The sequence below is a fragment of the Strix aluco genome, chromosome 1 (genome assembly GCF_031877795.1).
Source record: "Strix aluco isolate bStrAlu1 chromosome 1, bStrAlu1.hap1, whole genome shotgun sequence".
In the NCBI taxonomy this organism is placed as follows: Eukaryota; Metazoa; Chordata; class Aves; order Strigiformes; family Strigidae; genus Strix; species Strix aluco.
In genome coordinates, this window is record NC_133931.1 from 47,955,751 (window position 1) to 47,983,698 (window position 27,948).

Sequence of the window (27,948 nt, forward strand, 5' to 3'; positions counted from 1 at the left end):
TTACAAGGTCTGGCTCCTTTTTATTATAGACATCTGTATCATGATATGGTAGCAAACCTAGACTTTATTGTGTTGACCGAAAGTCAGGATGCAGCTTTACATGTTTTCTTCATGTTCAGGTAGGCTTAAAGGACAGGGCAGGCATGTCACACAATGCGTTTCCATCTTTCTCCATTGCATGGTGATACAACACTGACAGACACTTTACTGACTTTAGCACAGTATTTTATCCAGAAGATTAATTATTTTCCAGACTTTACAAGACTTTATCATGATGGTTGAGATAAAAGTAATAGAAAGAAGGATGATGCAGTTGTGGTTTTCCAGTAATGTTCCTCTTACGTCTTTGATGCTTGTTTGCACTGTCTTCAGAAGGATGTTTTATTCTAAATGGGAAAAAAACCCAAACAAATACACATCTCAAAAGCATGTAGGGAAGGGAAATATGTGTACAGTGTAAGAGCACTACTTGCAAAGAAACCAAAATAATTTACTGGAAGTCATAAAGTAACAGCATCAAGTATCTGGCATTGCACAGAGGTACCGCACCTCAACAGGACATCGCATAAAGAATATTAGGACAAAATTCAACATGGAAGTCTGCTCTCTGCAAGGACATTCCCCTTTGGTTTGCCTACAAAATTTCTCCTCTGTTTCGTGAGTCCCTCTAAGCTATGTCATTCTTGCTATTTCCAAGTCTAAGTCTCTGTTTAAACTAAGAGTCCGGATGCCTGGTACTTTTGAAACTTCCTATCAAAACCTGCCCAAATGACTCTGCTATTGTCTACATGGCCTTTCTGATCCAGTTGTTCAGATAGTTTTAACCTGCTGTCTTCTTTTAATTCTCTTTAAGTCATGATTTCCATGGCTACTTTGTTCCTTGCATAAAAAATGGCCATTGAATAGGGAATCTGATTTTTGGATTTGCTTTTTGTTTTGACATTTTGGGTTGGGTTTTTTAGCACCATATCCAGGTGTTTTAAGGGGAGACCTTTAGTAGAAAATGCAGTAATAGATGAAATACAAGTCCACTAAGCAGAAAACATGGTTTAGTTACAAATTGAAAATAAGCCCCTTTGTTCACACTCTCCCACTCAATGTAGGCTGCCATTGGGGCAGAAAGAGTGGTGGGGGAGGAGGAGGAGAACAGGCTTTGAGTGAAGTGGCTTTTTGGTGTTTGATAAATTAGTAGCACTTAATAGAGCTCTTTAATTCCTAAACTGGAGTCTTCAGACTTCAAAAATGTGACATCTTCCAATTTAGTAAATATATATATATATGTATATGTATATATACATATTTGTTGAAAGAGCAAAATACTTACTTCTTCTAGAGTCAGGGTCTCCCTATTTTCCTTTCCACGGCTGTATTTCTTTTTAAGGCACACTGCGGTTGTGATAGTGACAATAAGCATAACAACAAATACAGCTATGGTTGAAGAAACAGCTATTATAGTATTTTCTTCAGTTGAACCTTTCCTTTCACACTTTTCTCCCATGTACCACCAGTTGTCACCTGCTGGACATCTAGAGAGTAAAAGAAGAAACATATGCTATACCTAAAGATTAAAGTCATGAACAGGGCTACTTAAGAAAAATGGCATCTCTGATGCACTATTTCTGTATCCCAAAGCATAATGAAGTGATCTTAAAATGGACTTCTCTTTTAAAGTTGTCTTGAGTGGCCCACTGTCCTTACACATCTGGATGTGCTTCTTTCAGTTTCCCACTGTTTTACAGGTCACTTCTTCAGAGAGAGCCTTTGCCAGAAAACTCAAGCTCCATCCTGATTCTTTTGACTGCTTAATGCTTGGCCACATCTGATCGATAGAGCTGCTCCTTCAGAATGGCTGTCTTTTGCTATCAATAGAGATGACCTCTGGATCACTCAGTTCACTTATCTGCTTCCTTTTTCTTGAAGTTTATAGCACTTCTGTTGACAGAAAGCTCACTTTCTGCTCCATGAAGCTGCTATCTGTCACTAGGACCAACACCTTGTAATAATTTTTTCTGCTATTACTAATTAGCCTCATGTCCTGATGCCTTTTGTCATGCTCAGCTTTTACACAAAGCCCTTCTATCTTCTTCACTCAGTCAATTTAAAAAAGCCTTTATAAGGAAGGAGTTGAATAAGCTCTTAGGGCAACTGGTCCAGAAGTTTTACACTGCTATTTTTATCCAAGCAAGCCACATTTACCACCCTCCAGAAAACTTCATCCTCCTGTTTCCTCATGTGTTCTTTGGGTTTATTTCTCAGCTCACTTTCAAACCCACGAGATAAATGGAGTGGAGACCACAGGCTGGACTCTCAAGGCATCTCTGACCAGATAGCAGCTGAACCAAAACTTAGGTGTAGAATTCCTAGTTCAAGGACTGAGCTAGCTGAAGGCATTTCCACCACATTCTCCTTTCCCTGCTCAGTGCTTCTCCAGTAGGAGATGTGGTGCATTCTGATCAGACCTTCTCACTGCTAGGAGGGGCTTATTTTCAAATTTAAAGAACTTGTATGAGCTGCCTCTGCCCTCCTCCAAGAAGAAGGTAAGAAAAGATATTAATATCCTAGCAGTCGTCTGGTTTTAGGACTGAAAGCAACCTTCAGGCCTTGATTCCTTCACCTTATCCAGCATCACAGTCAGCTCTGAAACATTTTATAGGGAGCATATGAGAGTCCTAATGATCTCCCTGAAAAAACATATATGTGCCATACTGCTGAGTGCACACCTGCCCCTATCTTTCTAACCCTGATGTTCCTTATGTATTGTTTTTTTAGTTCCTGCCTAAGCCATTTATTCAGAACTCCCTTCAACCCTGAAAATGAGTCCATTTGCAGTGTGCTGCAAAGATACTGACTATTGGGGGACTTCATGTGATCCAGCTTAAACAGAGTTCTGTATCACATTCCCCCTTGTTTCCCAATAGAAAATCGAAGCAGAAACTGACTGCCGGACACACACATGTCTAGGATGGAAAGTAGGTCACATAGGCACTAGAGCTTCAAATAGTCAAGAGATGTCAGAAAATAAATGTTCTCTTTCCATAATTTTGAAATCAGGCATAACATTCAGCATAACTTTTTTTTTGTCTTCTTGGAACAGCTTCTTGACATTTACTCATATTTGTGACCTGCTTCCGATGGGTTGCACAAGAATTGGTTTTTAAAAGGTTTCTAAATGGGGAGATATAACACTTAATGAGTCATCCTGACTCTTGTTGATTTCGGTCTTTAGACATTTGCCTCACATCACTCCCCGAGTCTACCTGCCTTGGCACAGCATCACATAAGTTTACTATCTTCAGCCTTGGAGCTTGTTTGAGAGCTGGAACAATGCTAATCAGCCAGGTGGGTTACATATATGTATCCACAGAGAATTAAATAAAAGTTGATATTAATTTTCTTGCAGAGCAAACAAACAATCTTTTTAGTCCTCAGCCTTCATCGCTGGTTGCAAAGGCAAGCAACTACATTTTGGTAATTCATGGTCATAATTTGCACTACATGATATTTCTGAATCAAATCCTAAATTAATGTCTATGCTGCTTCCTGCCTGGGAAGTATTAAACATCTTTTCTACTAATATAAATGCTCTTTTGTTTCAACTGCATTTAAATTTAACTCTTCTAAATTTTGCTATAGGGGCGTCTAAGGAGATGCACAGTCCAACTTATAACATTGGACTAATACATTACCAAAGAAAATAAACATGTTTAAAATATAATTTACAGGAAAGTCAAGCAGAGTACTTCAGAATGGTCAAATGCTGAGGTTAGGAGCTTTGTTGCCCAAACTGGTCATAAGTTTAGTCTCGCAGTAGCAGTTGGAAATATTTGTTTTAATCAGCTATGGTCTGTCTTTCCTTTCATTAGGAACAAAGACTTATTCTGCTAGAAATTTTCATTACTCATCCTAAAATTGCATTTGAGAATGAATAAAGGCAGTTACCTGCACACCGGTGCTCTATCTACAATAACGCAGATACCATCATTTTCACAAGGGTTGTCTGGACAGAAATCTGGAACCTCTATCTCTGGCTTTTCAGTCTGGGTGACTGAGGCTGTTGTGATGGGTGTGGTGGTGGTAGAACTAGTGGTAGGCTTGGTGGCAGTGGCGGGCTTGGTGGTGGTACTTGGCTGAGTTGATAGTAGATGTGATATATCTGCACGATAAAAACACAAGAGAAAAAGTCTTTACTTCATGTTATTTTTTCCTCTTATTCTAATGATAAGTTCTAATAGTAAAGAGCAAAGAGCCTGTCCACAGGTATAATGGATAAATAGTCTTTTTTACCTTTCAGGACCATGATGTATTTTGGAAACGTCCTCTAAATTTTTTCAGAAACAGACAATTTTATTCAAAGTACTCTATTCAAAATAATTTGCACAGGATTAACATCATTTTATATACCTTCACATGAGATAGAGGAATTATACAGTGCATGTACCTATCCACAAATTTATTCAAATATGTGATTTGACTTTAGATACACACATAATTCCAAAACTGCTCATGCGCAAAGTATATCATGTGCATTTATATCTACAGCATTAATGACTTAGTAAGTATGCGACACTCTATGTTTACTGTATTGTAAGGAATATGTTTACATACCTTCCATTGTTAAAAGAATATAAACACTGTCTTCTTTAATAAAGTTGCGGCTTCTAAGTCTCTGATGAGTTAGAAATGCACTCGTTCCACTTCCTGGACCTCTCATGAATGTAGTTCCATTGGAAAAAGATGCTATGGATCCCACTTTATCTGGCCTATCCCATAAATAAGATGATGAGGAATCTGGAAAAAAAATTAACTGAATATGAGTGTGGGACCACTCTGGATTTCTTTCTCAGTAGGGTCCCTTCTTTCTCAGGTAATCTCTGCTGAAAAGTAGTACTGAGGCCTCTCTCAACAACCAAGACAGACCGCGTCCTACTTTGCCTGCTTCTGCTTAGCTGCTCATGGATATCATGAATATGGAGGAGACAATATATTACCTGAAACTCAAAGAGTAGCAGCAATGCTGAACCTGCCTACAGTATTTGCAGATTTTTTGCCTGAGATTCCACACAGATGAGATGCACAAGACAATGGAGATCTTCAACGGCTTGGTTTAGCTTGAGGTATTGAGAAAAGAACCTGCTGGAGATGAGGTCATTGGAGAGCTAGTTGAAAACCTGTTGCATTTTCTTTTTATTTCTTTTAAAGTGTAGTGGTCAAGAAGATGAGTAGCACATGAATCATCTGTAAAATGAATTAATTCAGGGCTTCTCAAAAAAGAGCATCTCTTGATGTGGGTATAGGGCAAAGGGTACTTGAACCACCGGAACGGTCACAGGCCACAGATGTCCCCTCCATCAAACCCTACTCTAAATCTCAAAGCTGAGCCTGATTGTCTATGAAAGTATCTGACAGAGGGAGAAGAAATTGCCTGCTTCAACACCTCTACTGATTAGAGAAAGGGTAGGAATTACAAGGCTTCTCTTGGGAATCTGGGGCTATTAGCAATATATCAATAAACAAGGGAGAAGGAGAAGAGTGCAAACAGACTGCATGTCCACAGGGGCAGGGAAGGAAAAGGGCTAAGCACTGTGGCCATAACAGCAGAGACCACTGGTGCGGTGCATCTTTCATTTACGGGGAGGACATTTACTTTTTCTATATTACCTCCTTTGTTTTCACATAGAGACAGTATCATAGAAATATTAATGAAAATCATGACATTTTAAAAATAATACTGTGAATTAGACATTTTTGTGCCTTCCTTCCTTCACTAGTGTTACAGGTCTGAAAGCCCAGGAAACTAATTCAGTGATGGAGGTGGTTTCTTTCAGCAAAACCCTTATACCAATGCAGAAAGTAATTTTGGCTTAAATCCAATCTTTATCCAATGATGAATATGGTGGTTTTCTTTAATATCTCTCTTTATAAAGACTCCTACTATTTCTCAGAGTTACATCTTTACCTCATCTGCCTCCTTTCTGAGTTATTGTGGACAATTGCTCTTTATCTTCTCACACCTTGAAGGAGTACAGTTTACATAATATGAATCAGTACTTTGTCCATCTGGAGGTTTGCCCTGGATACCACCGTACCTTTTACAAGGAGGGTGGGGATTTGTTTAATAGCTGTACTTTTATCCGGTGTGAACTGTGTGTATTGTTAACTCAGTATTTTTCTTTTCAAGCCTTTTGGAAAACTTCCATTTTCATTAAAACAGACATAAATGCATCTTCACAGAGCATATGAAAGAAATTTTAGGAGTCGATCATCCACCTGTTTCTTATGCAAATCAACTTTGAAATCCAGGGTCCCAGCTTAACTTACTTGTATGTTCATTTTTTTATTGTCTGCGGATCAATTATATTGTTGCTGAGAGCAAATGAAACATTCCAGAAGCTGGAAAAACTGCATTAATTTACACAAAGAGAAAACTTCACTCCTTATCCTTTGGCTGTGCTGTGTTTTAAACATACTGGATGGCATGTCTGATTTTAACTAACCTGATAATTGCAAAGGGTCGGTTGTTATACTTCTTTGGTTTGACATCCGTTGACGAATATCAGGATGCTGGTCAAGCAGAATCATGGTACCTTGTTGCCATGCACAGGGCCATTGCAAATGATCATCATTTGCTCCAGAAATCAAATACAAGTACATTCCTAAATTAAATGGGTTATCGGTGGTACCATTTACTTGCAAGCTGACCTGAAAAGCATATCCTTTACTAGAGTAAAAAGGTGGACTGTATATTGTTCCTGCTGTCCCTGCTGGACTTGTATTGAGGAGATGTGTGAAATTTCTGATATGCCAGACGTGGTGGGGACACTGAGTTTCTGACAAGTTGATGTCGTCAATAGAGAGGCCTCCGTTTGATAAGCCCCTTCCTCTCATTCCTTGAAACACAACCCGGAATTTACTTGTGACATTCAAAGAAACATGATGGAGCTGCCAGTAAGTCACAGGTGAACCTGAAAAACAAGGGTAGGGATTTCTGAGTAAGCAGTACAGTCAGGCACTGCACAGGTCTACAGACCCTATACCAACGCTATGTAAGAATTTCTCAGTTCTGCTGGCACTGACGTGATGGACTATTTCTCCTGTAGATGTTACATTTTCAGTGCAAGACCATATTTTCTGAATTCAGTTTTTCAACAGATTTAATATATATAGCAGCTCTCTAATTCAAGTGAAAAAAGCATTAATGGTTTTTAAGACTCTTTTCCTTTTATATTTTTAAAGAACATTGCATTAAATTAGTATAAATGTTGTGATAATTAAATGCACAAAGATGGCTGTCACCTGTATTATTAAAAAGAAAAAAATTCAGAGCAAAGTATATTTAAATAGCTGAATAACAGCATGTCTCAACATAAAATGCTACAGAGGATTCTGAAAGCCTAAAACTATGAGATTTGTTCATGCAATTGGTTTTGCATATTTAATTGGCTTGGCAGAAGTTTGCCTATGAAGAAGTTCTGTTCACCCATCAAATGATTAATGGTACTAAGTTCAAATTAAAGCCAGTCATTTGCAAAACTTATTTCATGTGATAAAACCTCACTGTTTTATGTTGCATCCAAAAGTTCATGCACTAGCAAATTCCACCTGACTCCAAGAGCAGTGTACGCAAAAGCAAGGACCTCTGCACAGGGGCCTTGTAAGGCAGGTGAAAGTAGGACATCCTTTGTTGATAGCATGTGCAGCAAAACAGTTTCTTTTGCTGTCTGTTCAGCAGGGTGGAAGACTTTCAGATGCATTTATGGAATAAGCAGTGCCAATCCCAGGTACAGAACTCACACTTCCCTTTCCTAACAATTCTAAACACAACACAATAGATCTCAGATATGAATCTTAATTTCTTGCCATTTTTCATTACTGTTATAATTAGGAGGAAAAAAAAAATAAACCCAGAAACAAAAACAAAAGCAACCCACTGTTTTCCATTGAATTTCCTTCTGCATAAACTAAAGCTTTTTTGAACTGCATAGATTATATGCAAGACCGGGGTTTCTGTTTAATGAGCAGATCAGCTACTGTGCTGTGAAACGTCCCAATCCCAGCGCCTCCCCTGCTCCCAGCTGAAGGCAGCCACAGCTGCCACAGACCAGCAGAGAGGGTTCTGGACTTGTCCCTCAGCCTCTTTAAGTGTGGTAATTCAGCACAAACCTATGAGCAGCTCAGCCAGGATCATGGCTGGAAAGGGCTGTAGTGTCACTGTTTCTTCCAGTTTGTTGACTGTGTTGGTGAGGGTAACTTCTCACATGAGAGAAGTGAAACAGCTTGGGGGAAAAAATTGTCTTTAACCATTCCTGAAAGTTTTACCAGAGATTGTCAAGTAGGGTGCCCATTTAGACACACATATGAGAGCAGAGACTTAAAAGGAAGTTATGGACTTGAAAAAGCAGGAATGGGAAATGGGACCTAACATGCATGCAGGAGTATTTGTGAAGAAGGCTGTAGTGTGGAGAAATGAACCTTGGCTTCAAAGCAGGGTTCGAAAGAGTTTGGAGGGCTTGGACTGATCTGAAATCTACATCTGCCTCAGCAGGCCTGACATGTATTAAGGATTCCTGATGGCACACAGGGATGATGAAAGCATCAGGTTGAAGAAAAGAGTGGAAAAAATAGAAGAAAAACAGGCATGAGCACTAGCTGAGCCCAAAGGGACAAAGAGAGGCAGAAGAGTGGACTTGATACTGATTTAGTAAAACAACTTACTCAGACCCTTATGTAACCAGAAGACTGAGGTAACTGTAGCTGTAATGAAGACTAAGTAACAGTTAATATTTGAGAAAGTAATTTAATCATAAGGTGACTGGCAATTCTAGCTTAAAGAGCTCTTGTCCATTAACTGACCTCAGTTGCTTATTCTGTAGGCCATAGACTCCTAAAACCACAAGAACTTAATTTTCTTCAAACTACAACTCAAATCATGATCTGCTGCCCATACAATTCAGTTATTTCAAACCTTGTTTAAAAAGTAAGTTAAATTTTATTTATCTTTTCTAAACTGGTATGTTAGGTATTCCAGGGCACTTATATTTTCCATTTCTTTATTATTACTTTCTTATTCATTGTAATTTACTCTAATGACCCACTTCATCTGTTGCTATTGATACCAGCAATTCTAGAACAGTTAAAATAACTGCTCATGGAATTTTAGCTATTTTGGTGAGAGAACTATCTTGATAATGCAAGAGTTTGTAATTTGTGGTAATTGATTATATTATAGGAAAACGGCTGACTGAGGATCCATCAAGTATAATTTCACCAGCAGAGAATCAATTACATAGTTAGAGAAGAAGTCAATGACTAACACTAGGGGATGAGTCACCTTGCGACAATATTTTCCCCCAGTACTTTGGAAAGGATATTGAGTATAGATTAAAACAAAATTCAATTTTATTCCATACCTTTTATCTCTTCAATGAGTCTTAAAGTACCGTTCGGATGGGCTGAAGTATACTCCCTGACCCAGACATACAGCCGGTCACTTTCGTGACCGCTGTTATAGAAATAAAACTGTAAGCACTGAAAGCCCCTTTTGGGATACAGAATTCGGCTCTCCAGGATAGCTGTGCTTCCCTCTACTCCAACGCTGGTGTTGAAATGCATGAAGAAGCCAGAATCTGTCAAAAGTCAATGGGAAAGAAACAGTAGAGGAGAGAGAAAACAAAAATCTTTCTGGCATACCGGTATTCTTAACACTGTATGGTAATAACGCTAGAAGACATGGTCAAGTCAGAGTAAGGTACATCCTGTACAGATCCTCAGACTGAGGACTGTTACCCGTTTACACTCTTCAGAGGCAGAACTGTTCTTCTGGCAACTTTTTTCCTCATTTGGCTGTCTCTAGCAATTTGAACTTGAAAGCATGGGCTTTTAGTCTTTACCAAGCACCAGCAACTCACAGTTGACTCTGGAGGACTGGTTTAAGCTCCTGAACACATGAAGTCTTCTCTGACAGGTTCAGTAACAACTGACTATATTCTCAGTTAAGTGTTCACCTGAGCCCTGATAATATACATAATTTCTAAATCCCAATCCTTTCCAAAGACTTACTGAGCGATTATTCAGAAAAGCAGCAGTCCTTCTGGTGTGCCTGTACCATAGGTTAGAACATTTTACATAGTTCTCTTGTCAGGGTGTGACACTAAGACTAGAAAACAGATCAAAACTGATGAGGATATTCCATCTTCTCAAATAAGCAGAAAATGAAACGTATCATATGATATCCCTAAGTATGTAGGTTTATGTTGCTTAGTTAAAAAATAAACTGTAATTTGCCAACAAATAAACAGAGAACAAGGCAAAGATCAAAGTCAACTCGCATGCCTCTGCAGAAAACACTTCCCAAAGAGATAAGAACAGTTTTTTCTCATACCTTCGCATTCTCCCATATTAGTATGATCAGTATTTGGCCCAGCAGGAACCTGAGACAAACGCTGCCAATCACTGTTATCATCTGAACTTTGAATCATGCCACATATATTTTCAAGTTCAAAACTACATGTGTCCATGAAACTTAGGGAGGAGGCTATAACATTTAAAAAAAAAAAAAAAGTTGTAAATCTCTATTACACGACATACATTTTAATTCTTAATGACCAAAGCCAAGAGCAGAGAAAGACTAAATGCAAACACCAAATAATCAGCAGTTTCAAATACCATCAACATTCATATGTATAATGTTCAGGAGCTCAAAGAATTTGGTGATTAACACTGACATTAACAAGATGTTTTCAGGACCGCTCTGGGCACTTAGCAAACACAGGAGGATGCCAGCTAATTATCATATCACATCTTTTATTTATAAAAGGAACACTAATACCAGCCCCAATCCACCAACCTTCACACAGTCAAAAGGTCCTGAGACTTCCCATTTGTTTGTCTGTTTTCTTTTGGCCAGTCCACACATGGCCACAGATTTTGATAAAAGTTCACTAATGTATCTGCTGGAGTGCTTATTTTGAAATACAGTAGAGCAGAAGTTATTTCACTGCAATAAGCAAACCTTGATTTTCAAAACACTGAATTAAAAAAAAAACATTTGGCACAGGTACATTTGGGACCGGTGGATATCTCATCTCATAAAATTTTTAAGATGTCTTGCATATAGCAAGTGAAAAATTAAGTGAAGGAAGACTGTTCAGTTGAATAGGAAAGGGAAAACACTGTATGAAATATTTTCTCTGTCTAAAGCAAACCCTGGATGGGTGAGGGATGACACAGTCCAGGTTTATCCCTGTTCTTAGTTTTGTTTCCCATTGTACCACGTCTGAGCTCTGTGTAACACCAGCCATGATTTGAAAACCAAGTTAATAAAATGCTTTTCAAACTATGTATAAAATATTGTGGCAGGTTTAAAGGTTTCACTGCACCACGAAAAGGACCTTGTGTATCACAAAAAGCAACCTCAGTGGCATGCCAAACGCTTCACTTAGGCTGTAGCTCAGGGAAGCACTTAAGTATGAACTGCTGCCAAATCAGTTGTACTCTGAGATACTGTCCTCATAGAAAGCTAACAATCCTCTGGAGGTTGCAAGGCTATCAGAAGTGTTGTATGACTGATACCTGTGACAGTATTGGTATGATGTTGTAAAAACTAAGAAAATATTTTCACACTAAATGTTATATCGACTGCTGAAAAAAGAAAAAAACAAACACCAAACAGCTAGGGTGTCAGGAAGAAGGTAAACAAAAACGGAGAATTATTAGATGAAAGAACTCTTTGAAATCAATATACAAAACAAGTTATGAAATTGATTTGCCCAAACAGGAAAGTAGCCTATCTACCTTACTTAGGAAGTGCTGGGTGGCATGGAGTAGTGACCTAAACAACAGAAAGAGAGAAAAGCAAGACCCAATAGTTTACGATGTATTTCTTAGATTAATTCCTGAAACAGGGGAATGGGGCACTGCTTGAGGCAGGTTTTGAACTCCATCTGCACCAAAAGCCAAGTACTTTCTTGGTATGTAGTGAAAGGTTGGACTCAGAAGAAAATACATGGGGGACGAGTGCTGAGTCTTAACTTCCAGTGGCTGAGGGAAACCTCATGGTCAGTTCTGTTAAGTAATATGCTAAAAGGGGAAAGCATACTAAAATCTACTGTTATCATATGGTGTGTAAGACAGTCCTGAAGAACAGATCAGAACAGCATGAAAGTATCAGTCAGGATTTCTTATGCTGTGGGCTGGGTTTTTTTTTAATTTAAGAACCAAATTTCCCATTTTAATGCAATTTCCTAACCTTTAACAGAAATTCAGAAATTTAGAAGGCCTTTAGCATTCAACTTAAACTTTTCCTTAAATCATGTTCATTAACAGAAGTAATCTTTTGATTCCTCTGGGAGGCTATCTGCCAGACCATGTTTGGCATTCTCAGTCTTCCCTCTAACCTGAAAGGATCAGTCTAGCAGCTGGGTGGGCGAGGGCTGGGACCTATGAAGCACCCCTCCTCCCTGGCACAGGGGCCACTCAGGCAAATGGTGGGTGAGCTGAAGACCACTTAGGGCTCTGCGAATATCATGTACACTATACGAAGCCAAGGGACAGACTGGGGAGCAGGGCAGATCCTCATCGCACTGAAGGTGGTGGCAGTTTTGTTACTAATTTCAATGTGACTGGGACTTATTTCACTTGGGGAATGTGCCTATCAGTTAAGAATAAAGTTAAAATGTCGTGAAGTATTTATGTAATGCATGAGAATGATGGAAAGTATGTTAGATTAATGGAGAGGAAGAAGGACCACATCTACTGTTAAAGACATCCTTAGCTGTAAGCACCTTCTATAACACCTGAACTGTGTGCCAAGTGCTAGTAGCTAAGGCTGCATGTAAGTGTGTTCAGTTTAGACCTACATGAACAGAAATATTTTCATCAGAATTGTATACTTAAAAAAATGTACTGTTTTAATAAAACAGTTTGATAATTATTTATGGTATCTGTAAAATGAGGCTTAAAAAATAATTGTAGACCAGTACTCACTACTTGGGATACTGAGGCAGTGGAGTAAAAGTTTTCACCTGAGTGCCAGGGCACATTTGATGAAGTCACAATTACAGAATTATATTCCAGTTTGGTAATAGAATTATCTATATTTCTCTGTCTCTTACTTTCACTCAACTTTCTAAAATAAATCCCACATGTGCAAAATAACTCTTTTGACCACTTTTGTAAGAGACGGGGTTTGAAACTAAAAATAAAAATTTTAAAAGCCTTCATTTTCTTCATAACAGCATCTGTACCCTATTTGCATGAACACACACACTGTCTCACAGATTGCATGAGAGCGGGGTAGGTATGATAGCCACAGCAAAGACACTAATTTCTGTACAGTGTCTGAGTAACAGCTGTGGAATAATGGGGGGGGGGACGGGGGACCAAAAAGCTTTGTGCAGAAGCACACGTTTAAACAGCCACCCAAGGGATGAACAAAAATCAGCTGCTGAGTGAAGCTGGTTTTTAAATAAAGGTCAGATAAAATTGCACAGAAAACTCTGCTACTCAGCAGTGTTTCTGCAGGAGGGCTATGCTATTTCTAGCTGTACTATTATTTCTGGTGGTTTTAACACAATTCACTTCTCCAAATACGTTAGCATCTCTTTCCCTTGTGCCTGGATGAGTCTAGCATGTATGTATTACCCTCATCTATTTCAAATGCCAGAAGCAAAATATTTAAAAGAAATGGAAAAACTTACAGCAATTGTACAGCCGGTTCAGTTTCTGGAGATCACAATCACTGAAATCCATTCGCTGTCCTATCACATCCATGAAGTCTGGTATGTTGGTGACGATGGTGGGTTCAGTTCCGTTCCTGAATGCATTTTGGCTATAGTGCATCACAGAAGTATAGTCATAGGGAACATTCAGGGAGTCTGATGTTGTATCATTATATTTCAGGAAATTATGATCTTTACCTTATCAGGAAAAATAAAAGAAAAGATTGTTTGTTGCCCAAGAGGATCAAGTTTTGAGGTACAGGCTTAAAGTGACAAAGAATCCATCAGATCCCAAAGTATTTTTTTGTAGTCTTTTACTTGTACTTACTCTATAAAACTATTTTTTTCTAGTGTAGAGTTATTTACCTTCCTCTTTCAGCCACTGGAACATAACATGATGACTTCTGCTGGATGAAGCAAAGCTTTTTGCTACCAGAAATCTTTTCCCCGTGAAACTACCCGTAAACTTTGATGGGCTTGTGATACCCAAAAGTGGAGATACTGCTTCAGTACTCGAGTTAATGCAATTTGCAATTGCAATGCCTCCCTGTTTCTAATGTCTATTCTCTGATGTTTAACTGCTGGTCATTTTAGCTCGCAATAAACAAGTTACAGTTGTCGTCAGATAAGCTTCCAGAATTTAACTTTACAGATATTTTCTGGAGTATGAGCAAAAAACCATTCCTAACTACAAAATGGAAGGTAAACTTTTAAATGTTTTAAATTAGTCAAAATACAGTAACTATTTTCTGGTCAGTGTAAAAAAGCTGCAGCAGTTTCAAATGGCTGACAATAGTGCAACTTGTCATTAAAGAGTCAGCAAAATATAATGGAAATCAAATAACAGAGTCTAAGTAATTTTCTGTAATATATACTTGCATATGCATCTGACTTTTGATCATGATTAAATAAGAATGCATTAGATTTAATCATTATCTATTTTTTCAGTTTCCTGTGTGTACCTGTGTTATGAAAGCATCAAGTCTGTGTGTATAACTGTTTTTGAGCTACCTGAAAGTCACAGAGGACAACGATAAGCTGAAGATGCAGAGACCGAGCAGAGTCCCAAGGAACCCTGTGCAAGCTCTCAGGCTTGTGCCAAATACGCCAACATTTGCATTCACAAGCTGCATCACTAAAGTAACCGCCTGTGTGATGCAGACCCTGGAAAGGGGTCTCTCCTGCCTGCACACCCCCTCTGCACACTCTGCTGCCCACACCGGGTGTAGCGGCCAGGGAGAAAGAGGACAACCGGTGTTTTCACTGGAGATTTTCTACTGGCTTTCATCGCACTGGGTTTTCCAGAGTGGGATCTTTTTCCAATTACTTTTGTTTTGTTAACAGCTCCCAGAGTAACAGTGCTTTTAGAGTATTCATAAACTAAATTAGTCTCTTCTGTTGCTCTTCTGTACAACATGTAGCATACCAGGACTCAGATCTCTAGTTAGGGCATTGGGAACTGCCGTGGCACAAGGAATAACCACAGCAACAACAAACGAGGCTTTTTGACCCAAACAGATGTCGCTTGATATTTAATTCATTGATATGCTGGCTTTGAAAAATAAGTCCAGATAAGAGAACAGTGTGACCACCAAAGGATGGCTGGGCGGGCTATTCCACAGCTAAAAGAAAAGCAGGGAAGTGACTGACCAGGCTGAATATTGTCCCAGACAATGGACACGTAATCGTCCCGGTCAGACCGTGACTGCTCATGCCAGAATCCCAGGGCGTGCAGGAACTCATGCTGGATCGTCCCGATCCTGTCACAATTGGCTCCGATGGAGAGCTGCTGCAATCCCTCTTGCTGATTTCCCACTGAGGACCAGCAGCTAGCATTGAAATAAAATGAGAGAGGGCTGTGTGAGAAACATACCATCCCCATGCCACGCAAAGTCCAGAATCGGTCTGTTCAACAGGTATGTTTTTAATTTGAGCATTGAAGTTACATTTTACTATAGAGAGCACTTTTTCATTGATCTGTTCCTTACTGGATCATATCCTCTCACGTTTAGGTGTTTCGATGAAAAAGCAGTTCCCCTGTTCTGACTCTACTGTTTTTAATGGGTTTTCCTTAGCAGAAAAAAAGTTGAGCTATTTGTGACAGAAGAAAACTGAGAGGATGTTGTCGGTACTCTGGTAAACATTTGAAGACTATGGACACATGATTTAGAAGTTTTTAGCTGGACCACAGCATGTGACTGTGAGCATACTTTGAGCCTGTCCCTATCAGAAGAGGATCCAGGTTCATGCACGTTCTCGCCTCTGCCATTACAGCTGCTTCTCTCTTCATTGTTTTGCCTTGTGAGGGGATGTGGCTGCCAGACAAGGTATGCTTCTGCGTGGCTGCGTTTACCTTCTGAAAAGTTGGTGGATTTGACAGTGCTTTTCATAAGCTCTTTTCTTTCTATCTATTTGTGAGCTGCTGTGCTAGAGCACTTGCTGCTGACACACACTCACAAGGAAGAGCAAAACTGCAGCTGCACTGGAAATTTTCATTAAAGGATAAAAAAATTCAGTGAGCTATCTGCCTAAGCCAATAAAATGGCACCCCATGTCCACAAACTAGCAAGCACAGAGAGCTACATTTAAATTGATATTTTATTCAGCAAATAAATCAACACTTACCCAATGAAGTCCATAAAATTAATCGGGCACAAAATATGCCATAGGATTTGCAGTCCTATCACCCCAGAAATTTAAAAACACAAGCACACCATGCACTTTCAAACCCTGTAACTTATTAGTGCAAGATATTCCCCAGTATTTCTCTTTCCACAAAGTAGCACAGGCCTTGGCTATTGATTACTCATTAAAATCACAGCATGAGACCTGAGAAGGAGGCACATGTGGCATCCATAATTTCATGAGTTCCCCTTGAACAAGGCCTCATATTGATTATGCAGCTTCTCGTGTTGTGCAGAAGTCTAAGAAGTCCATCACAGTTCTGAGTCCAACTCATACCAAAGCAGCTGCCTCTGGCTTCACAGCTGCTCCATAGTGCACAGCAGGTTACAGGGACATCCAGGACACTTGGCAAAATTAGCATCCAAACACTGGGGGATGCAGCTTCCCCTTGTCTTCAGAATGCTAAATGCCTACAACACCATCTTTCTACAGCCACAGAGGGAGTAAATATATGTTCTGTGTCACCCAGCACTGAGAATAAAACTTGGTGAGTGGGACAGGGCACTCCAGAGCAATGGGCACCCAGAATCCCATGTTAGCAGTGTCTTCAGGAGGGGAGAAAATAGGGGGAAAGTCCCAGCTTCCCCAAGTGTGCGAGAGCTGTATCTCCTCTGATTCAATGCTTTCTGCATTGCTAGTTGCTCTATCAGAGGCTAGAGGAACAGGGAAGTGCTTTCTCTGAATAATCCCACTGGCATTCTTTTTGGAAGGTGGGCTGTAAGTAGATAAATGCTATCAGTAGCGATGCTACTTATTTCAGGCATACTTTTATACTAATATCCTGCTAGTAACTAACTACCCATAGTATCACAGATCACCAGTATCAGCATACAGACACTGACTTACCAGCACTAAGTTGGTTAGCCAGGGATCTGTATCAGTCCACTTCTGCATAGGTTCCCCTTGTTGTGTGCCACAGCGGTAAAGAGTTGAAGTGACCTCCCAGGGGAGCTCCACGAAAACCTGATTTTCCATGTGGAAATACTATAGATGGCATTGATGCTCCCTAGTCTGCTAACCATTTGATTCTACCACACCATGCCAGTTTTCCTGCTGAAGGAATCCTGCTCTTCATGAGAAGAGTAGGAAGAAATGCAGGTTCTCAGACTGTTCTGTGAGCTTTGCAGGCACTTGCCACATCTGATGTTCCTGCATTTCTGTAATTCACAAGCATCCCTCGTGTATTTTGCTCAGTACACAGGATGGAGTCAAGCAAAGGTCTTTAAACAGATCCACAGTCTAAACTCTGCTGCAGATGCACAGAGTTGAATAGAAGGTGAGGTGAAAGGCTGTGTGCTAGAAAACCTTACATGTACATTTACTCACTTAGCATTATAAATAAATACCTGTTAACATAATACAGGCAGTAGCCAAGGCTTGGCAAATGGTAGATGAAGAATGTGGATGGAGAGAGGCTCTCTGCACAGGGGCTGATGACACTGTGTATGTACATCAGAGACTACAAATGTATTTTTACAAAGGGCAGTCAACACAACAAAATGGCAGCTGGTTTCTTCAGTGGCTGACTTCATTTGAACTCAAAAGGATAATCCAGATGAGGACTTTACAGCCTACTACAAATTCTTTTGACACAAAGTTCCCCCACCCTCCTCTGTCTGTTTTACAGATGCAAGCCAAGATTGGAAAGGCAAGATGCTTTATCAACTTTTTCATGGTGAGACAAAGCTTTATGAATCCAGCTGGTTCTGCCAGGAACTTTGTGCTCCTGTCTGCACTGTACCCTCTGGACTGAGGTCTTTAGTCTGCAGTTAGAAGAGTGCTAGCTGATTAAAAAAAATAATTATGGATGGCAGAGGGGAAATGGGTTCATTTACCCACCTTTCACCTTGTCCCATTATATCAGAAGAGAGGAATGGAGTGACATGAAAGGCAGTTAATGCAGGGTCAGTCCTGACATAATTTCTTTATACAGCCTGAAGCTAGCTCACTGCAACTGGACCGTTGTTTTCAGGAGACTGCAGTTTAGCTCCAATCTTTTAAAAAGTGCTGTTGAGCATTAATTGTTTTACGGATGTGTCAGCTGAGATGATAGAAATATTTCAGGGCAAGCAACACACCAGACAGTGAGGGCAAGATATGTTATCCAACTAGAGTGACTTGTCTTCATCATCATGACTCATCTATTTTTAATAGACATATAAATGAAACATTGTGCAAAGGCCTCTTAGTTGCCATAGGCTAAATATAGTGGTTCTTTTTCAGGTACAATTATTAGCAAATTCAATGCATACTTTGTGTGATGAAGGACTAAAAAATTTAGCTACATGAGTTTCCCATTTGGCTCAAAAAGCAAAGAGTGATTAGCACAGGAAAATGCATTACTCCTTAAGTCTCCACTTATACATCTTTTAGGGTTGAGCTTCAATGTCATGTGTACAGCATGAAGAGCAGCAAATATAAAGAGCTGAAGAAATTGTTTTAAGAAATTTTGAAACAATAATCTGCTACAAATATCTCAGAACAAGCCAAAGGAAAAGCAAATCATTATCAGAAAATCTTTTCCCATTTATGAATGCATTCTCATATCAGGAAATGATTTTCTGAAAGTAAATTTCCTCACCAGGTTATCAAGCTTTTCCTGATCTCCTTTTCTAAAAGAGAAATGGCTCAGCATAGACTGGAGAATATATTTGTTCTTGTTGCACTATTTTGACAGAGACTGTCTTAGAAAAGGAAGCAGTTGGGGCAATTTTGACTTCTTTACTGAAGTCTTATTTTAAGGTGAAATAGCATAACTCTTCATCAAAAGAGGTAAATAAAGTGAAACCTCTGTAAAATATCTCAGTGCTATGCAGCATTTAAAAATATCACTGTTATATCTGAATGCTGGTGTCACATTGTTCAAATGCAATTCCATTTGTTATAGTCAAACAAATTGATTGGCTCACAGTTAGAACAACCATATTTCTGCTGGGATTTTTTTTTTCCTAAAAACTAAGGTATACTAAGAATGACCATTTGAAAGTGATGCTCCATATATCCAAAGATCAGTCAAGAAAATAATTGGCTTGGTCCTGATATCTTTTACCATGCCCAGAAAACTACCTCTTAAAGGACTTGATTTCCTCTTATATTTAAAAATAAATATCAGCAAGAAGTTGTTCATTACTACCAAAGTAATACCTGTTTTGGAAACTACTACATTTTCCAAATTAAAAAAGGCTGGAAAAATGGAAACAACAAAAATACAAAATATAAGTTTTAGAGTGAATACTGGCCATGAAAATAGCCTGAAGCCAAACAGGATGAAAGGTATTTTATATTACTCCTCTTACCCGCTTCCTTTGAACACAGATATGTAATTCTCCTCCCCTTCCCAAGGTTTGAAGTCAATACAGGTTTTCAGTCGATATTGTTCAAATGCCTTGAGGATGAGTCCCTTAGCATTCATTTCTGCAAAGCAAACAGTGTTCTTGTCAATACAGAGCCAAGAGGTTTGCACTACTATCTATATGAGCAAGTCCTAAGGGTGGGTCTTGCTCCAGCAATCTTTGATCAAAATAAGCAGGCCTTCTGCTGGATTAAGACCTGACTAGGGACCTAAAAACCATAAACTATGCTGTTGTGACATTATATCTTCTTCTTGTTTTGTTTCCAGATAATTTTTCTTTGGTACTTATGTATAAAATATGACATGATGAGTACATAAAATATGATACTGCATGGTTCTTAATTTTGTAAATTCTTTCATTTACTTTGCTGAGATTTATGTGAACAAGTATTAAATAAATAGGGAACACAGACATTGGATTTTTTAGTGCAGACTGCAGGCTACAGATCTCTCACAGAATCTCTCCAGGAGTTGAGCTGCTAACATATCTGGGGTATCTACTCTAAGCAACTTGCATGATTTCAACTCAGTTTAGATCTGAATCTAAAGCGGGGGTGGGTGATTATTTTTTTCCTGTCATGTACCAGAAAGATGATCCAATGTTGTGCAGCGAGGGCACAATCTCCCCACGTGGCATACAGTAAGAACTCAAGGTCCCTGTCTCAGCACTCACCTCTGCCATGCAGAGCCACAGCCAGGTGGATTCAAAGGGGTGGAGACAAACTATGGTGTGTCCCTGGCCCACATTAGGGGACTCATCAATGTGCCATTGCAAACTGCGTTGGCTGCCAGAAGGCCAATTTGCCAGCAGTGCTGTAGATGATGTAAATGGCCAGGTAAGCTTCCTGGTTTGAAAAAGATCTTCAGTGCCCTGTTTTTTCTTCTGCTTAGTAGAGTCTCATGTCTCAGATATCTGTTTTTAAAACCAAATCAATCTGCTGGGCCATAGTAATGGCATGATAAGAACCATCCAAGAAAAGCGGTGAGAACCAGCACCAACACCAAGATGATATACCCTGCTTGTGCATACCCAGGCCCAGTCCTAGACCCTGCTGTGCTCTAGACTTACAAGAGGAAAGGATGCCACAGTATCTTTATCAACCTGTACTAACATTTCAATCAACACGACATACAGACATTGACAAGGGCAAATACTGTACCCAGGCTATCATCAAGGACGTAGGGGATAACATGGGGCCACCGATAGTTGTCACCAATGATGGAGCTTCGTTTCTGCATCAGAGAAAGAAAATAAGTATGCAGTCCTCAGTAAAAGTGATTTAGTATCAGGAACTACAATAATGTTAAAACAAACCATGTCTCCTACAAGTCCATGTAAGATATAAGAAATCAAAGAGCTCAAAAACTTTGGAAGATTATCCAGAGGTCTAAGGCTTGGGTTGGAAATCCCTTCGCTCCCTTCTACTGGTGTCTCCAATTTCTGCAGCATTCTCTCCATAGAAATTACCTGAGATTTTGATGCATGTGTGCAGAGAGCCTCAGCTCCTGTGGGAAGCATTAAGAGCTACAGTCCTGAAAACTGTACAGAGATTAAATATTTTAGAATTTTTCATAATTTAAGGGTTTGTTTCTGTGCCTTTAGCAAGTGCTGTCCTTGCTTCCACTGATATGCTCAGGCCAAAGCAGTTCACCAAAAGGGAGAGTAAAACACTATTGACTTTCAGGGGTATAAGACAGTTTGGGGGTTTCTACTAGGTATTTCTGAGATGCAACTTGTTATGTAATTAACTTCTTTTTTAATTGATCAGATGGGGACATTGGACAGATGCTTTAAAATGTGGTATTACAGATCTGATTTTTCTATTGGTTTTAGTGAATCTACTTGCATGATGAAGGTTTTGCAGCACTGGTCTGTAAATTTAATTGGCTCATAATAAATATACAGATAAATGAAGAATCTTTTATATAAACCTGTCTAGATGATGATCAGTGCTGCTGAATCTCTTAAAAGTTCAAATAGAAAAAAATACAGTAAAGGAAATGAGAAGCTAATAATATTGATCTAATGGCTAAACCGACCTTATTCTGGATAATGTTTCTGCAAATGCACCCAACTCCCTGTCTATGACATTTTGTAGAAATCCATCCCCAAACATTTTCAGTTTATTGTTACATAAACAGCATTTATTGTTAGTAGGAGCAGGATGCATCAATCATTTCCATGCCAGCGATACTTTACATTGCATAAGTCAATGACACATTTCTGGTTTTATATTTTATATTTGAACTCACCCTGTCAAGTTTGATGTCTCCCTCAAAAAGGTCTAGTCCTAAAGCTAAAGGGAAGATGAGATTAACATTCAGTTATTGTATTGATCTGTGGCTACCATAATGAAAAACACACACACAAAAAAAAAAAAAAAGAGAAACTGAATTTTAAAAAACCTTCATTGATGTCAAAGATGTCTTGATCAATTCCTCCATCTACATCTATTTCTGAAAAATAAAAAGACAAGTGAGGTAGGACATTAGCCCTTGCTGTTATCTTTATGAAGTGTGAAAATTAATGCAATAACAGTAATTATAAATCTGTGTCTGTCCTAGCGATGTTTATGAGCAGCTGGTTTTGTTGACTGCCTCCCATGCATACAAATAGATCTCAAATAGAACTCACCAGTTGTCTCTGGAGAAGGCTGGGGAGGAGGAAGAAAAAAAGATATTATTAGAAAGGCATATAATGAAATGCAGCTCGCGTTACTCTCTCAACAGTATTAGAGATGCGATTTAAACTCAACTGACAGCACTTAGCGCATGGCTTTGTATTGGATTGACTGGACCCACTGCCTCCTCATTTGACTGGAAATGTTTATTTGTATACATGTCAGCTTTGTGTCCTCCCCACTTCAGGCTGCCCAACAAGTCAGTCACCCAGTACTGCTTCTGTGAAGTTTTCACAACCATTTTTCTCTCAACTCAGGCAGTGCTGAATGGCCCTTCATGAATGGGAAAAAAGAATCCATTATTTCTATGACATCAAGTACTGCTACTAATCAGGAGCTGTACAGAACCTACAGAAGTTATGTTTAACTTTCCATCATAAAGCTGAATATGGGGGAATAGAATGAGTAGTCTGGTGTCATGCAGCAAGTCTCTGAAGGACAAGGTAAGGAGTCCAGGTCACTTCAGCCCCAGTTCAGTGTCTTAGCTGGACCCTTGTTTACCTAAGCAATACCAACTCAAAGACTCTGAAATGTGTAAAATCCACAGACCATAATGAGATATAATGAAATATACATAGCACACTTTTTCTTGCCATAACATGCCTGTAGAATATAATCTATACTCTTTTATTGGAGTAGACACTTCATTTTGGACTGACTTGGACATACTTGATGTAACACTATGCAACTATTTCTCATGCAGTGAGTAAAATCATGAACAGCCTTCCTAAGCAATTGTTGCTGGGTGGGTCTGTTTCTCACCAGAAGTCTTGTATTCATATGTTTGAAAAGAAGTTCACAAACTGAAGGTAAAAAACCCTTAAATTCTAAGCTCTGATGATATAGGTTACAAATATAGCACATGGTAAAATGTAACAGCAATTTTGCAAAGCACGGTGGGATTTTTACTTTTATTTTTACTATAGTTCTCTCCCCTCCACCCCCGACTGTTTTTCTTTCTCCATATAAATAATTTGTTATCTTTCATACATTCAGTTTTGCAAGTAGGACCTATTTTTCTAGTGTGTTAAGTATCTGCAACCTCCATTAGAAGCAATGAACAGTACAAGATCAGAATGTTGAAAACCAGCAAAAATCAAGTCCATGCAGTCCACAAGAATATTAATTTTGATAATTTCTACCATCTGTATGAAGGATAAGAAAATAGTATGGCTGGAATATTCAAGAGAGATTCAAACGCACATGTTCTTCTAGACCTGACTTTTGGCACATAATGATGGGAACAATTCTGAGGGCAAATATAACCGGGGGCCCTAAAACTGATGTCATTCATGTAAAAACTTTAACCAAATGCAGAAAAAAACCCCCAAAGCTTCAATGAAATTTCTTCATTTGGAAAAGGTTTAGAAAGAAAGCTTTAAAATTGTCAGAATGTCCTATTTTAGCTTTTTAATGGAAGATTCATTTTCAACCTGAAATGACTGTCTTGTGAAAACTTCAGCAAATGGCAGAAAAAATATTAGAAATACAAAAGCCTGAAATCTCGTTTTATCATTTTGATTCACTTGAACTAAAACTAATTCAAACTCTTGCTTCACAGTTTTTGTCGGATTTTGATAATTTGTTTTGATTGCCCAAGAGGGGAAAATCATTTTTCACGTAACCAAGTAGAAGCTATAATTTATAGGTTTAAGAGAGATAATGTCTAATTGGTATGAGCTGGCATAATCAAATGTTTAATATCTAAATGTTATATAAACAGGCAAAGTTTTTAACCAAGTTCTTCCACTTCTTAATTTTCTTAATGAAAACTGCCACCCACATACGTCCTTGCCCAGCCTAAAGGCAGGATTTTGACCTTGAAGTGTTGGTTACAAAAATCATTGAGTAGAATCTGTTTCCTGACCCGATTTCTCCTGAAACAGCACTGTTTCAGTACTTCACAGTTTTAGGTTGTTTCAAAATTTAGTAGATTTTAAGATACCCGATTCTTAAAAATCCAGTGTCATTGTGGAAAAGCGACCAAGTCCATTGAAAAACTGTTTCCAGACTTGGACAGATTCAAATGCTGAAGGACTGATTTTGATCTCACATTTCACTGAGTTAACTGGTATTATTCAGCTTTACACTGATACATAAGAAATAAAGATGGGGACTTCAGAAAAAAAGGATAAGGATATAACTGTATAAAGATACAGTTTAATAAATCAAAATATCTTTACCACACAAATCATCCATAAATTTGTAATGTCAACAGACTCCTCTTACATTCTGACGTTTTATTGCACATATATGCTCTCATTACATGTCGTTATCACTGGATATGCATAAGACAGTATCCAGTTCACGAGTCCATGTATTCAAGTTTTGAAATGAAAGTGCAGCTTGTAAAACAAGCTGAAAGTACATGGGCAAAGTGTGTAACACACATTTTAAAGATTTCATTTGCTTTTAAGCTCCCACTCTCACACAGATTTCTAGCTAACGTGGAAGGAAAAAATGACAAGGAAAGCTTGCAATATTCAAAAATTAAAATCACATTGTCATCCTTTCCATTAAAGATTGTTGATGGAGGAGAAGCAGCATACCTATATATGTTGAATCCTCTTATGACTGTTAATGGAGAGTAAAATGTTTCTACAGTTTCAATAATTATAAACTACAATATACCCATATCAATTAATCAGAACGCATAACTGTACTAAAGGTAAAATCTGGCTAGCTAATGGTAAAGCTCCTCTATCAGCAGCAAAAGTTCACAAATTGAAAACAATGTAACTAAGTCCAGCAGCACTTCTGGTGCACAAACCAAAACGTGAGTCCATGACTGAAGAATACCACATTCAGCAATTGACTCAAATCCAGGCTGGTCCTCAGTGTCTGAAAACTGTCGCTGAATGTTTTACACTGGAGGGATCCCTTCCATCACTCCTTTCCACTTCCTTCTCAACAAAACTACGTCTTTAGTCCTGTGAATCTCAACAGCAAACTACTCAGTTTTAAAAGGAGTATCTCTGTGTACAAGTATTACTCATCTGAGTAGCAATGGCTTCTGTTTCAATACCAGTCTGACAACTGAGACCTACATGATGCATTTCTAGTCTCTGAAAGTTTGTAAATAAACAACAAATTCACAGTTCACAATCACCTACAGAGGAAAATTATATTACCTGCAGTGTACCAAAGAGGAACCTAATTTAGTCTAATCAATGCTATTTTTAAATCTCCACACACAAAAAATTCTGAACATTTATAATATTAGTCCTTACCTTTGGCAGACATAGTTTATGTAAATTAAGTTACATTAAAGGTTGGTCAAACCACGGCTTGTGAGCACATTTAACTGGCAAAAAATTCAAGTGCATCTTGAACAGGTGGGAAACATCTCACCTATTTTAGTCACATAAAAACTAGGTAAGTAGACTCACTCAGTAATCAGTGGAAAAACAAATGAGTAATTGCATACATAATTAATCTGTCCCTAAAATAGCTATGGTACCATCATGACACCCTGGCATCTCCAGATGATCCACCTCACCTAGCTTGGACAGCTATTCAAGGATGTGATAAATCACCTGATGAAAATTTCCCTGCCTCACCATGGACTTCAGATGTTGTACAGCCAACCAGTTTAGATGAGACACCTTAACTTACCAGTGTTTTCTCAGACTATATAACTTTTAGTACCGGCATGCAGAAATACAGAAGAAAGTCTTCCTGGCCATAAGGCACATGGAAATGAAATAATTAGGCCCGGTGATCAGAAGGCCCTCTCTCACACAGGAGCTAGTTATTACAAGTCAGTTCATGTGTGATAGCTTGCAGATGTTAGTAGCAGTTTGCATCACCTACTACATGCTTTACCAAAGTCTGTAGAGGAATCTAAACAAGGCTGAGACTTGAGTTTCCAAAAGGTTGGAAATAGAGGAACAGGTAGTCATGATAGGCAGTGGAAATACAAGGGAAGTGTGGGGTTGGGGTAACGGAGTACACAGGAGGACTGTGGGAAAGCTGGGGACAAGAAATTGAGCTCTTGACTTAAAGAGATATGTGAGTGTGAGTTAGTGGAGAGGAAGAGGATACAGCTACCACAGTGAGATACTGGAGATGGATTCATAGAATCAGACAGTTATGTTGCATAACGTAAAATAGATAATGTTATTCCACTTAAGTAATATCACAGTAACTAATACCTTACTCTATAGATTACCCTGAAGCTATGGACTTCTATTAGCTATAAAATGAACTTTCAACAGTGGCTTTTGTTCTCCAAACCGATTACATTGTGTATCACCAAAATTCCTGGCCTCTACAATAAATTATCACAAGGTGAGCAAAATGCTGCATTTCTCTACAAAAGACAGGAAATACAAAATCTCAGCTGTTACTTTTTTGGCATTAAATAGTTCAGCTGAATTGGAGGAACAGAGAACAGTCATTTATAATTATATCCAGTGGCTGAAAAGGCATTAATTTCAATATCAAATATATTGTTACAGGAAAAAAAAAATCATATTTCCATTCAAATATGGAGTAGCAAAATAAATTTTAATACTTATCTTGGTTCTAACCCCAGATTTACTATTCTGGTAACATTACTTTGAATACTAGTGGAATTTTGCTTAGATGGGGAATGCAAGATAAGCTTTTCCCATGTATAACCAGGCCTATTAAAAATAGCAGCACTAAGACTCCGAGGAAACAGAAATCTTTCTCTCTTCCATGCAAATGACAACAGAATTCTTATTTTGCAAAAGCAACATACTTAAGTCTTTTCCTCTAAAACTCATCTTAAGCTGCATTGCTTACTCAATCATATAAAGAACACACATTCTTTGTTTTCTTACCCGACTCCAGACCACCTGAAGAAGAAACCAAGTTAGGAGCACAGACACAGAAAACCAGCCCATGTTGTTATCCACTCAGCAATTTCATGGACAGAATTTCAGACCAACTTGGTATTTAAGACAGTAAATGTCATAAATCAAAACCTTTGTCCTTTCATCAACGATTAACTTACCTACCTTTTTCTTGTCCAATAAGCCAAGTCCATCATAACTATATTACTACATTACTATATACGCTGTTTTTAAGCACTGCTGTGAGAAAAAGTATTTGACATACAGGATGAAATAGACATGAGAAAATGGAAATACAGAGGAAACAGACACATTGAGATACAGGAAATTCCATTTAAAAATAAAAGAACTTTTATTCTAAGGGTCTTTAAGTGCTGGAACAATTTGCCCAGAGAAGTGGAGGAGTCTCCATCCTTGGAGGCAGTCAAAACCCAACCAGCCACAGCCCTGAGCAACTTGTTGCAGGTGACCCTGCTACAAGCAGGGTGGTTGGACTAGGTGGTCTCCAGAGCTGCCTTTCCACCTCAACCATTCTGTGACTCAGTGAGTAAAGCTGGCACAAAAACCTTTTCAACAACTGAAAGCTGACAAGAGTCTTGGCAAGTAAGACATTAATAAATATGAGTTTTTTTGACAAAAAGTGAAAACGGGAAATGTGTGCACCTAAAAAAAAAAAAAATCTCTCAGCAACATAA

At 38.7% G+C, this 27,948-nt stretch overlaps 1 protein-coding gene across 1 annotated transcript; it reads right to left on the minus strand.

Moving 5' to 3' along the window:
- On the minus strand, positions 1 to 27,304 carry MEP1B (meprin A subunit beta). Its single transcript, XM_074847567.1, has 15 exons — positions 27,242 to 27,304; positions 22,388 to 22,406; positions 22,159 to 22,209; positions 22,007 to 22,049; positions 20,913 to 20,992; positions 19,697 to 19,814; positions 15,366 to 15,544; positions 13,695 to 13,913; positions 10,379 to 10,531; positions 9,408 to 9,623; positions 6,495 to 6,962; positions 4,606 to 4,788; positions 3,940 to 4,153; positions 1,325 to 1,526; positions 1 to 386 (listed from the first exon to the last, which is right to left on the minus strand). The coding sequence occupies exons 1-15, from the start codon at positions 27,302 to 27,304 to the stop codon at positions 369 to 371; spliced, it is 2,226 nt and encodes a 741-aa protein (XP_074703668.1). The 3' UTR covers positions 1 to 368.
- Between the last annotated feature and the right edge of the window lie 644 nt (positions 27,305 to 27,948).

What these genes read in the sequence shown, in the direction of transcription:
- MEP1B (XM_074847567.1), bottom strand. Translation starts at nt 27,304, where the DNA reads ATGGGCTGGTTTTCTGTGTCTGTGCTCCTAACTTGGTTTCTTCTTCAG. An exon ending in CGACCCTTTGCAATTATCAG is followed by an intron (nt 4,789 to 6,494) that starts GTTAGTTAAAAT and finishes TTTTTTTTCCAG; the next exon opens with ATTCCTCATCATCTTATTTA. An exon ending in TATTCTTTTAACAATGGAAG is followed by an intron (nt 4,154 to 4,605) that starts GTATGTAAACAT and finishes TTTATCGTGCAG; the next exon opens with ATATATCACATCTACTATCA.